Here is a 12,725-nt window from a genome sequence, read left to right as displayed (position 1 = left end):
TGTGCGTCCTGTGCCGTCACCAGAGAGGACGGGGTGTGTGGTCTGCACTAGGCCCCTTCAGGAGGAAAAGGTGCCTCGTGGTTTCTGCCCCGTGGGCCAGGCCACTTTCTTTTCAAAAAGTGTTGAGGCGCACACAGATACCCTCTTCTTCATCTGTAGACCAGCACCCCCACAATCAGCAGTGGAAGGCACAAAGCAGTGGCTGCCCCAGAAGTTCCCGTGTCACGCCATCTCCCACCTGCCCTGTTTCTCCTTGCGAGACCCCCCACGCCACGTGGCTCTAACTTTCATCAGAAGCCAGCAAGCCTGGACGGGAGGGATGGGGGCTGGGGGGGGCGGCCTCCCTGGGTACTCACCATGAGAGCAGCATGAACAGCTCAGATCTGGGCCTGGGGGGGCAGGGGCGCCCTGGGCGGGGGTCCCGGGTGGAGGCGGGCGGGCTGCCCTGGGCGGGGGTCCTAGCACTCACTGTGGGAGCCGCGTGAGCCCCCCGCTCGATGAGACAGGCAGGGCAGCAGGCGTCTGTTGCCCCCAGTGGCGGCTCAGGGCGTGGCAGGCGGGAAGGGGGGCCATGGCGAGGGTGCAGTTCAGCCCCTTGGTCCACCTGTGAGTGCACCTCCCAGCTCTTGGTCGTTTTCCTGTTTTCTCTCAGAATCTTTTCTGTTCAGCAAATGCCAGTTTGACAAGACCGGAAGATAAGGACAGCAGACGCCCCCAGCAGTGTGTCCCAGGCGGGCAGGCACAGGGAGGCCTTACCCCGGGCAGGGCACTAACCCAGCGGCTGCTCTCATCCACAGGCTCCCAGGGGGCACCCAGCAGTGTGTCACGTAGCCAAGTGTGCCTTTATCCCAGTCAGAAAACGGGACATTTCACCAGGGAGGAGGGACGGGGGCAGATAAGCCCATGGAAGAGGGTCGGCACCACGAGCCATCAGGGAACCCAAGTTGGACCCGTGATGCGGCGTCTGCACAGGCCTGAAAACATGCCCATGTCAGGTGCTGGTGAGGCTGCAGAAACACCAGGTCACTCACTCGGCCGGTGGTAGTGTGAGTGGGTGTAGCCACTCTAGAAACAGGTGGGCAGCTCCTAGAAAAGTAAACGTGAAACCACCGTACGACCCAGGGGCCGCACTCCTGGACAGTTGCCCAGAGAGATGGGGACACATTCACAAAAACTGCGTGAGTGTTCACTGCGGAGCGCTAAGCGGTGTGCCACAGGGTCTGTGCTGGGCAGTACTTTCCAGCCCAACAAGGAAACGTGTCGTGACGCACAGCAGCCTGGACAAGTCTCGGGCAGTTGGGGAATGGAGGAGCGGCCAGTCGCAGAGGGCTGCAGCCTGTCTGTTGACACAGCGTTCTCGGAAAGACGGGTGGGCGGTTGCCGTTCAAGGAGGGCTGGGTGTGGCCGCAAAGGCGCCATGAGGGTTCCTTAGCTGGGGGTGACTTGCATTGGTTTTTCAAGATGTTACCATTGGAGGAACCGTGTAAAAGATACACGGGATCGCTGTGTGTTATTTCTACTACATGTGAATCTACTGTTTTCTCAAAAAAAAAAGTTTAATTAAAAGAACCCAACAACAAAAAAAATGCAAGCAAGCAAAATCTTTCTTAGCTCTTCATTAATATTCCTGCATTAATACAAATTAATCACTATGCATAAGTGCTATAGAGAGCAAGATTTAAGAAATTCAAGGATCATGGTGGGACTTTTGATAATTTATTTTTATGTGCTTATTTACTTATTTATTTTAGAGAGAGGGCATGAGTGGGAGGGGCAGAAGGAGAGGGAGAGAGACCACACATCCTACTTCAGCACCCCGGCCCCAGCAGCCCTGGCCACACCTCCAACACAGCTCAAAATCGAGGCACAGCACCTGCGCTTCGGTTCAGGTTCTGCGTGCGGGACGTTTGGGATGTCTGAGACTGCTCAGTGGTGAAGGGTCCCGCCCAACAGAGTCTGAGTGAGGTGTGGAAAGAGGCTGGTCCCCGCTGCATGTATGTGGGCCTGTCGCTGCAGAAGGAGGCACTCCCGTGGGGGCACACCCAGCAGCACAGGGCCTGCTCCCACCCCCACCCCAGGTGAGGCTCACAGAGTTCCTGGAAGGGCCCGGGCATGGCTAACAGCCCACCCTGCACTGCGCGCTGTCTACCTCAGAGTGGTCAGTAAGAGCTATGTCACCGAATCAGTCTCCTTATGAAGAAATTATCGGGGCACCTGGGTGGCGCTTGGTAAGCCTCCAACTCTTGGTTTTGGCTCAGGTCGTGATCTCAGGGTCATGAGATCGAGCCCCACATTGGGCTCTGCGCTCAGCAGGGAGCCTGCTTGAGATTCTCTCTCCCTCTCCCTCTGCTCCTCGTGTCCACTTGAGTTACGGTTCAGGAAGAGCACTACTGGGGTAGTTGGGTGTTTGACTTTGTGAACAGATCACTGTAATTTGAATGCATTAAGGGGGAAGCATTATCTGCGACAACTCTAACCCAGGGTGACTTCACGGGTGCTGCTGGGACTGGCAGGTCAGGACCGTCCAGCGTGGGGTCCACCCAGAACCCTGCACTGTGTGGTACCCTCCCTCTTCCTCTTTCCTCCTGGAAGTTTCCCCCCGCCTGATGGGCAGGTCTCTGTTAGTTCCTGCTGGGTGTGCCAGCTCTGGAACTAACAGGTGAGACGTATGTGGACTGGAGTGTGCGCGTGTGAGCTCACAGGGACTTTCTTTTGTTAAGTTCTGTTTTGTTGTTTCACAGATTATAGGTTGCCAAGTAAGGAGAGAGCCCCCCGACTCCACTGAGCGATACACACGGTGGATCAACCAGCTAGCGTCGGACCAGCTTCTTACTCAGGTACCCCTGCCCCGGTCTGGGAGCCCACCCAGGACGTCCTGAGAGCTGTTAGTCCCTGTGTTTGCCCGCCTGCTGGGTCTGGCCTGGGAAGGAGCCAGAAGCAGCAGGCAGGTGCAGAAGGCCCGGCTGGAGGCTGGGAGGGACAGAGGTGTCCAGGAAAGGCCCAAGTTTCTGGCAGGACCGGGGGCCATCCCCAAGGCAGGCCGCCTTGGAGCAGGCGGTGTGAGGGAGGGAGCTGAGATGCGCCTTCTGGGTGGGGCTGGCCCAGAAACCACCTGTGAGGCTGGTGTGACCCGGAGCGGAAGCGGGACTAGGTGTTCTGGTCCCAGCTTCAGGTTTGCCAGGGGCTGGAGTCCCTGGAGTTTGCTTCTGTAATTGAACCGGCTTCCCTGGCTTTTAAACTCTACACACACACACGCACACACACTCTATTCACATACACACAGACACACAAACTCTGTTCCCTCACACACACACAAACACACACACAAAGTCTATTCCCATCCACACACGTGTGCATTCTATTCCCACACACATACACACACACACAAACTATTCCCTCTCACACACATACACACACACACACAAACTCTATTCCTTCACACACAAACACACACACAAACTCTATTCCCTCACACACACACACACACACACTTTTCCCTCACACACACACAAACACACACACATAAACTATTCACACACACACACAATTCCCTCTCCCACACAAACTCTATTCCCTCACACCCACACACACAAACCCTGTTCCCTCACACACACACACACACAAACTGTTCTCTCACGCATAACACACACACACACACACACACACACACAGAAAGTGCTTCTGCATTTGCATTTACTTGTCACATTTTGAGAAGATGAAGATTCCGTGAATGGCCTTTTATAGATACCGGTGGTTAAAGGCACGGAGAAGCTGATCTGTTTCCCAACTCCTCCTAAAGCTGAATAGGCAGGAGAACAGCCAGCGTGTGGGCCCTGCGTAGCCTGCACACTCCCCTGGGACGCGGAGCCTTGAGGTGGGAGCGCATGGACGTGTGCGGGGTCCGCGGCAGGTGGTGCTGCTCCTTCCTGCCCCTGCCGGGCAGTGGCCAGCAGAATCGCACCGGGTCCCCGCTCTCTCTGGCGGCTCCCCAGCTAGAGCAGAGAATGTCTGGGTCTGGTTGTGAGCATCATTACACGCGTGGAGAAGCACACAGTCTGTGGGCCTTGCTGCCATGCTTCTCCTGGTCCTTCCCTCCGTGGGGGGCTGGCCTGTGTGGTTCACGATTCTGGGATGTGCTGCCTTTTTACGGACACTTTGTCAGGACACGCACTTGTGTTCGCTTTTTGTTTTTCTTAACCAAGATCACAGCTGATTCAGTGAAGAGCTAGTAAGAGCTTTCATGTTCCTAACTGGGGAATTAAAATTTCATAATCAGTGTGAAAGCTCCTGGCCTCCAGTTGGCCCAGAGGTCCCCCTGATTTGGGGCACCCAGAGGCTCCTTGGACAGGGCCAGGCTCAGCCCGGCACCAGCGAGGGTTTGGAAACACTCAGCTCTGTGAGTATTGGAGCACTGGCAGCTGTGTGGAGTCGGACTTCTGCCTGTGTGTTTGGTTCTCTGGTAGAATGTGAGTCATGCAGGGACTATGTAACCAAACACTGAGGGTGTAATTTAAATGCAGTGGGCACTTTTAGAGCCAGAAATTCGAGTTCTGAGTCGAGAGCTAACAAGACTTAACTATTAAGTATCATAGAAGTAATTAAGGCAGGGTCCTCTTAAATAGTGTTTTTCTTTATCAAGTTAGGAGAAATTAAAGTCTGAAGTTTTTCAAAATAAACTGAAAGAAGCTGGTGTTATTTAATCCACGTGTCAGCTGCCACAGGGGCAGAAACCATCACCGCCATGTTAATAAGGTGAACAGACCACCAAGTGAGGTCTGTGTTCATCCTCTAAGCTGATCTCATTTGTGAGGTGGGGAGCAGCACGATTTGATATTTGGTGCCCACTTTATGCCTTCAGTGAGGCACTGTTCCATAGGGACCTGCATCTCCTGAATCAGGGAGACCAAAGAGGGGGCAAGGCCGGGCCCTCCCTGCCCCCCGCCCCAGGGTTCTGGCAGCGAGGGCTGGAGGGGAGCAGAGGCGGCTGGCCCCTCAGGTCGAGGGCTCAGGCCACACTGCAGATCAGCAGCAGGCCTGGTGAGAAGTGCTGGTGTCATGATCCCGCCGGGGCCCCCTCCTGGTCCACATTGCAGTGGGTGCCCAGGGCTGGTCACACCCCAGAGGCCAGTGGCCTCCATCAGCTGCATTACCTCGGTTTTGTTCATAGAATTCAGGGGTTTAAGCACAAAATCCAGACTCATTCTTTGACCCACTCATTTGAAGATACTTGGCAACACAAAGTAAGGGTCACCTTTGGCCGATTTAGAAGACGGTGTGTGGGGGCTCTGGGTGACAGTGCTGCTCTCCTGTCTGTGGGTGGACAGTCGGTCTTCTCTGGTTACCTGCTTTTCCTTTTGCATGTGAGCAGCATCGGCAGCAAGACTTGTCAGAACTCACCTGCTTGTGTAAAAAGACTAAGTTTCACACTCATCTACCTCAGCGTGTCTTTCCCTTGAAAGTTTGTCCTTCGCAGCAATGGTTTTATCCAATTCTCACCAGCACTCACGACACTTAAAAACTTACATAGTTTGGAACAGACTAGCCTGTACTGTTTTTCTCCACCTTCTCATTTAACGGGAGCATCATAAAGCCTGTCTGTAGTACAGATCCACATAAACTGCAGTTCTCAGCGTGGCAGAGAAGTGGTTCCTTAGCACATTCCTCTAAAACATACTATGGAGAGAGGAAACTTTTTATTAATGTCTGTTTCTCTATTAAATCCAGAAGCCGCAGATCTTGGATTTAACATCAAAGTTTATTCTTGTTGCTATGTGGGTGTTAAAATGTCAGAATACTGGAACATTTGTTATCTGTCTAAAGATAGTCTTCCAACAAATTAGAAATAAGGATAATAAACCACAGGAATCTGGAAATGAGTCATACAAACTCTGCTCTTCTTCTCTGAGAAGAATTCGTATCACTTCCTGGTAAGATACCACTAATGAGGTCTGAATTTCATTAAATGCTTCATTCTCTTTTAACTCCAAGGCTTTTCCTTTCTGAATAAAAACTAAGCTCATTTTAAGTCTATAATCCATACTTTTGTCTTTTTGAGAACCAAAAGCATCTAAAAGGATCCGTCTGTAAGCGTATGTTCCTCCTGCGCCTTTCTCGAGGGCAGACTCTGCTCAGGACCAAGTGGCCGGAGCCCGTGGGCTTTGTTTCTGGGTGTATGTTCCCACAGGCACTGAAAGGCACTACACAGAATTTATTTTTGCGAAGTGCACTTTCCGTTGGTGGCAAAACAAGGGGAGAGACAAAAGCAAACCCCCAGGTCCCCAGAACAGCAGCATGGGCCCCCAAGCCTCTCCTGAGAACCCCTTCTTTTTGACAAAGTTCTAAGAAACTGGATTATGTGATTTTTCAGTTGGTGATATATCAGAACCAGGAGACAAAATCAAAAGGGAATCAGAGTGAGAGCCCGGAGCTTCTGGGACTTCCTCACTGCAGCAGCGCCTCCCCCGTGTGCCACCCCTGCCCCCTTACCTGCGTGTGCACCTCTCCTGTGTGCGCGCCCCCTTACCTAAGTGCACCTCCCCTGTGCGCGCAGCCCCCTTACCTGCACGGGCACCTCCCCCGTGTGCGCGCTGCCCCCTTACCTAAGTGCACCTCCCCCGTGCGTGCTGCCCCCTTACCTGCACGGGCACCTCCCCCGTGTGCCACCCCTACCCCCTTACCTGTGCGTGCACCTCTCCTGTGTGCGCGCCCCCTTACCTAAGTGCACCTCCCCTGTGCGCGCAGCCCCCTTACCTGCACGGGCACCTCCCCCGTGTGCGCGCTGCCCCCTTACCTGTGTGCGCACCTCCTCCGTGTGCGCGCTGCCCCCTTACCTGCACGGGCACCTCCCCTGTGTGCACGCTGCCCCCTTACCTAAGTGCACCTCCCCCGTGCGCGCTGCCCCCTTACCTGTGTGCGCACCTCCTCCGTGTGCGCGCTGCCCCCTTACCTGTGCGTGCACCTCTCCTGTGTGCGCGCCCCCTTACCTAAGTGCACCTCCCCGGTGCGCGCTGCCCCCTTACCTGCACGGGCACCTCCCCTGTGTGCGCGCTGCCCCCTTACCTGCACGGGCACCTCCCCTGTGTGCGCGCTGCCCCCTTACCTGTGTGCGCACCTCCTCCGTGTGCGCGCTGCCCCCTTACCTGCACGGGCACCTCCCCTGTGTGCGCGCTGCCCCCTTACCTAAGTGCACCTCCCCCATGCGCGCTGCCCCCTTACCTGTGCGTGCACCTCCTCCGTGTGCGCGCTGCCCCCTTACCTGTGTGCGCACCTCCTCCGTGTGCGTGCTGCCCCCTTACCTGCACGGGCACCTCCCCTGTGTGCGCGCTGCCCCCTTACCTAAGTGCACCTCCCCCGTGCGCGCTGCCCCCTTACCTGTGTGCGCACCTCCTCCGTGTGCGCGCTGCCCCCTTACCTGCACGGGCACCTCCTCCGTGTGCGCGCTGCCCCCTTACCTGCACGGGCACCTCCCCTGTGTGCGCGCTGCCCCCTTACCTGCACGGGCACCTCCCCTGTGTGCGCGCTGCCCCCTTACCTAAGTGCACCTCCCCCGTGCGCGCTGCCCCCTTACCTGTGCGTGCACCTCCTCCGTGTGCGCGCTGCCCCCTTACCTGCATGGGCACCTCCTCCGTGTGCGCGCTGCCCCCTTACCTGCACGGGCACCTCCCCTGTGTGCGCGCTGCCCCCTTACCTAAGTGCACCTCCCCCGTGCGCGCTGCCCCCTTACCTGTGCGTGCACCTCCTCCGTGTGCGCGCTGCCCCCTTACCTGCATGGGCACCTCCTCCGTGTGCGCGCTGCCCCCTTACCTGCACGGGCACCTCCCCTGTGTGCACGCTGCCCCCTTACCTAAGTGCACCTCCCCCGTGCGCGCTGCCCCCTTACCTGTGTGCGCACCTCCTCCGTGTGCGCGCTGCCCCCTTACCTGTGCGTGCACCTCTCCTGTGTGCGCGCCCCCTTACCTAAGTGCACCTCCCCGGTGCGCGCTGCCCCCTTACCTGCACGGGCACCTCCCCTGTGTGCGCGCTGCCCCCTTACCTGCACGGGCACCTCCCCTGTGTGCGCGCTGCCCCCTTACCTGTGTGCGCACCTCCTCCGTGTGCGCGCTGCCCCCTTACCTGCACGGGCACCTCCCCTGTGTGCGCGCTGCCCCCTTACCTAAGTGCACCTCCCCCATGCGCGCTGCCCCCTTACCTGTGCGTGCACCTCCTCCGTGTGCGCGCTGCCCCCTTACCTGTGTGCGCACCTCCTCCGTGTGCGCGCTGCCCCCTTACCTGCACGGGCACCTCCCCTGTGTGCGCGCTGCCCCCTTACCTAAGTGCACCTCCCCCGTGCGCGCTGCCCCCTTACCTGTGTGCGCACCTCCTCCGTGTGCGCGCTGCCCCCTTACCTGCACGGGCACCTCCTCCGTGTGCGCGCTGCCCCCTTACCTGCACGGGCACCTCCCCTGTGTGCGCGCTGCCCCCTTACCTGCACGGGCACCTCCCCTGTGTGCGCGCTGCCCCCTTACCTAAGTGCACCTCCCCCGTGCGCGCTGCCCCCTTACCTGTGCGTGCACCTCCTCCGTGTGCGCGCTGCCCCCTTACCTGCATGGGCACCTCCTCCGTGGCGCGCTGCCCCCTTACCTGCACGGGCACCTCCCCTGTGTGCGCGCTGCCCCCTTACCTAAGTGCACCTCCCCCGTGCGCGCTGCCCCCTTACCTGTGTGCGCACCTCCTCCGTGTGCGCGCTGCCCCCTTACCTGCACGGGCACCTCCCCCGTGCGCGCAGCCCCCTTACCTGCATGGGCACCTCCTCCGTGTGCGCGCTGCCCCCTTACCTGCACGGGCACCTCCCCTGTGTGCGCGCTGCCCCCTTACCTAAGTGCACCTCCCCCCGTGCGCGTTGCCCCCTTACCTGTGTGCGCACCTCCTCCGTGTGCGCGCTGCCCCCTTACCTGCACGGGCACCTCCCCCGTGTGCGCGCTGCCCCCTTACCTGCACGGGCACCTCCTCTGTGTGCGCGCTGCCCCCTTACCTAAGTGCACCTCCCCCCGTGCGCGCTGCCCCCTTACCTGTGTGCGCACCTCCTCCGTGTGCGCTGCCCCCTTACCTGCACGGGCACCTCCCCCGTGTGCGCGCTGCCCCCTTACCTGCACGGGCACCTCCCCCGTGCGCGCAGCCCCCTTACCTAAGTGCACCTCCCCCGTGCGCGTGCCCCTCCTGTGGTCGTTCCTTACCGGTCCTGGTGAATATGCTGGGCCACCCGGCGCCATCCGGCGAGGAGTCCGCGGAGGGGAGCGGTCGGGTGGGAAGCCCGGCTCGGCGGAGGGGAGGGGGCCTGGGTCGGGGCGAGGACTCCGCGTGCAGCGCCGGGTACGCACTTGTGGCTCTGGCATCTCGGGGAGGAAGGGGTCGTCCTGCGTCCGGGTCTGGCTCGGGGGTCCGCTGTTCCACCTTCTGTGCGCGCAACGCGCGCGCCCCCTGCCTGCCGGGACCTGTGCCTGCGCTTCAGTGACCGCAGTTTACCTGCCCGGCAGGTTAGTGTAGAAAATGGTGATGCGAGCGTTCGGCCTCTCGGATCTATTGCATTGGCTTCCAAGAATTCTAGGTGTGTTGGGGGCTACATCCTGCCATTTTCTGTACCTCGTTTAATCGTAGACCCTACGACTGGGGGAGAGATGAAGGGGAGATAGTAGCCTATTCCAGGAGTAAGTAATCTAAGACGAACCAAAGCTGCACTCCTTACCAGTCAGACCAGGGACTGGCACACTGTGGCTCGGGGGCTGCCCCTTTCTGTAAGTAAAGTTTTATTGGCACACGGCCTTGCCCATTTGTTTATGGGTGGCCGAGACTGATTTTGCACAGGGGGGCGGAGCTGAGTGCCTGTGACACAGAGGCTGTGGCCGGGAAGCCTGAAATACTAGTATCTGGCCCTTTAGAGAAAAAGCTTCCTACCGTGAGTTAGGCAGCAGTGTGGTTGATTCGCCAGCACCCGGCTGTAACGTCAGGGGCATTTGTCCGCGTTCTGCGTGCCAGCGAGCGGCCTGTGTCAGCACGGAACCACCCAGACCCTGAGCTCTCAGGTAGGTCAGGACAGCATCAGCACCGCTTCCCACGAGGAGAGCCTGAGGCCCGGCAGCCGGCGGGGAGCTGGGCGTGAAGGCGGTGTCGGGCTTGTTTTCACCACCTTGGCATCCGGCCCTTACTCTTGTCTTCAAACAGTAATAACTTCTTAGAACATTTTAGATGTGTGCCCTTCTTGTGAGCCATGCTCTCTCTTTCACAAGAAGCAGGCCCAGTGGCTTGCGTGGCTGGTTTATTCGGTCTTCCTCCTCTTGCTGTGTGGCGTCCCTGGAGCAGTGGCTCTTGTCCCGCAGAACCCCAGTCAGCAGGTGAGGTCAGGGGTGTGCTTGTGCGACCCGTTCCCAGGGCCTGCACCTTGGGAGCCACGGAGCAGGGACGCAGCAGTGGCCACTGCCCAGCATGGCTGGCCTCCTGCCGTCTTCGCTGCTTGGGGGCTGGCCTTTGTAGCCCCCGGGAGTCTGCTGCAGTAATCTGTGACTTGCGTTCAAGTTGCATGGCAGGGGAGGGTGGAAATATTTCCTAAGAAAACTCTTTTCCTCGAAATGTTAAGATTTCATTACCTCCTCTCACCCCTCACTTGGCCTTTAAAGAAAAACAAGTTTACTCAGCAAACCTGTTTCTCTTCTTCGTGTGCTTGAAATTAAGCTATTTTAATGATGTGGCCGACGAAGTCTTCATGGGGTCAGCAGATAAATGTGGTCAACTGCCATCCTGTTCTCTGGCACCTGACCCCATGGTAACTGCAGCTAAGGCAAGAGCACATTAGTTCTTCCAGAATTGTAAAAAGGATAACCCCAATGGAAGAGGAAAAACCATAGCAGGTGTCTGTTATGAGTCGTTTGAACGAACTTAAGGAAATAGCCTGCAGTAGTACCCAGCTTCCCTCCAGGGGGAGATGGGTCCACCTGGCAAACGGTCCTCCCTCCAGAAGAAAGAGAAAGGTACCTGTTAGAAGGTCCCGTCTGCGGGTTTGTGTTGTTCGTTCTTGTCCTGGGCCTTCTCCTCGTTAAGAAACTGTGTTTCGCATCAGCTGTGTGTGTGGAATGGCCCTTTGCTATTTGCAGTTTAGTGGAGGTAAAGAATGAACATGAACCGTTTCACAAGGAGTTAGGTGTCCAGTCTGGAGAATTAGGCAGACAGGGGCCCTTGAAATAAATGGGGAGACTCTCCTCATAGCTCGTTTGCTGTTGTGTGGTCAGACCGCTCAAATCCGGTGGAAAGCCGGCGTCCTGTGTTCTCAAGTGTATCTGAGCATTTGCTGAGTATGGAAGCCAAGAAAAAGTGCAGTCTCTCAGGTGTAGGCTGCGGGAGACCCCAGAGTCTTTGACAAGTGAGGAAGGGCTGTTGGAAGCAAAACCGAAGAGTTCGATGAGCCAATTTGTCCTTTGGATTTTGAGAACAAATGGCTTGTTCTGATGGGACCAAAAGAAATGTGCCTTCTTTACTCTTTCTGTTCCATTTTTGTTCTTTTGTTCCATTGTCCTCTCAGAAGGGGACGAGAGGTTGCAGAGAAGAGCTTGTGTCAGGCTCACCTTGTGCGGCCCCGAGCCCCGGACACCCTCCGTGGACACGAGGGCCCCTCGCAGGCTCCCAGCGAGAACAAGTCGGTTTCCCTGAGTCTGCCCTGCTCGAGGCTCCCCGGCCCCCAGGAGCCAGTGCGTCCTGGGTGTGCAGCCCGCAGCCCCCGAGAGCCGCACAGAGCCATCAGACTGGAGAGACTGGTGCCGGGCACGAGGCGGGGACTCGCTTTGTTAGTGTCTTCCGTACTTCCCTCCCAGCTGCTAGCGGCGCGGTGCCCAGAGTTCACGGGAGCGTCACACACGCACGCTTCCTGGCTCTGACCCGCCGCTGTGGCATGCTGAGTGTTGTTGGTGTTTCTTTTTTTTTTTTTTTTTTTTTTTTTTTTAAAGATTTTATTTATTTGACACAGAGAGAGAGACAGCTAGAGAGGGAATACAAGCAGGGGGAGCAGGAGAGGGAGAAGCAGGCTCCTGGCTGAGCAGGGGGCCCGATGCGGGGCTCGATCCCAGGACCCTGGGATTGTGACCTGAGCCGAAGGCAGACGCTTAACCCACTGAGCCACCCAAGCGCCCCTCTTGTCTATTTTTTTTTTTTAAAGATTTTATTTATTTATTTGACAGAGACAGCGAGAGCAGGAACACAAGCAGGGGGAATGGGAGAGGGAGAAGCAGGCTCCTGGCTGAGCAGGGGGCCCGATGCGGGGCTCGATCCCAGGACCCTGGGATTGTGACCTGAGCCGAAGGCAGACGCTTAACCGCTGAGCCACCCAGGTGCCCCGGTGTTTCTCTTTTTTTTAAACAACACAGATTTAGTCATGTACAGTTCTGGGGGTCAGAAGTCTGATATCAAGGTGTGGGCAGGGCTGGTTCCTCCTGTGTCCTCCGTTTCCAGCCTCCAGAGCTGTCACTGCCCTTGGCTTCTGGCTGCTTCACTCTGACCTGTTTCGATGGTCCCCTCTCCTTTTCTCTCTCTTTAAAGGAATTTTATTAAATTGTGGTCAAACATACATGACACAACTTGTCACTTCAGAAATTTCACCGTTCAGTGGCCCTACCAGGGACTGTCCCCGCCCAACGCTAACTCCCCATTAGCCTTCCCCCAGCCCCCGTAACCTAGCCTGCTTTCCCTCTACGAATTTGCCTCTT

The 12,725-nt window shown here is 57.3% G+C and overlaps 1 protein-coding gene across 9 annotated transcripts in view; it reads left to right on the top strand.

The window, feature by feature from the left end:
• The window catches only part of QTGAL (queuosine-tRNA galactosyltransferase), a 118,189-nt gene that overhangs the window by 57,320 nt on the left and 48,144 nt on the right, over positions 1–12,725 (top strand). For 7 of the 9 annotated variants that reach the window (XM_036092898.2, XM_078066314.1, XM_078066310.1 and 4 more), the window contains one exon: positions 2,742–2,837. The exons of the other annotated variants lie outside the window; for them this stretch is intronic. In XM_036092898.2, coding sequence (XP_035948791.1) covers positions 2,742–2,837 — 96 coding nt within the window. The remainder of the gene's footprint in view (positions 1–2,741; positions 2,838–12,725) is intronic. 9 annotated transcript variants of the gene reach the window in all.

The sequence above is a fragment of the Halichoerus grypus genome, chromosome 2 (genome assembly GCF_964656455.1).
Source record: "Halichoerus grypus chromosome 2, mHalGry1.hap1.1, whole genome shotgun sequence".
NCBI classification, from domain to species: domain Eukaryota; kingdom Metazoa; phylum Chordata; class Mammalia; order Carnivora; family Phocidae; genus Halichoerus; species Halichoerus grypus.
This window is presented reverse-complemented; position numbering and strand designations above follow the sequence as displayed.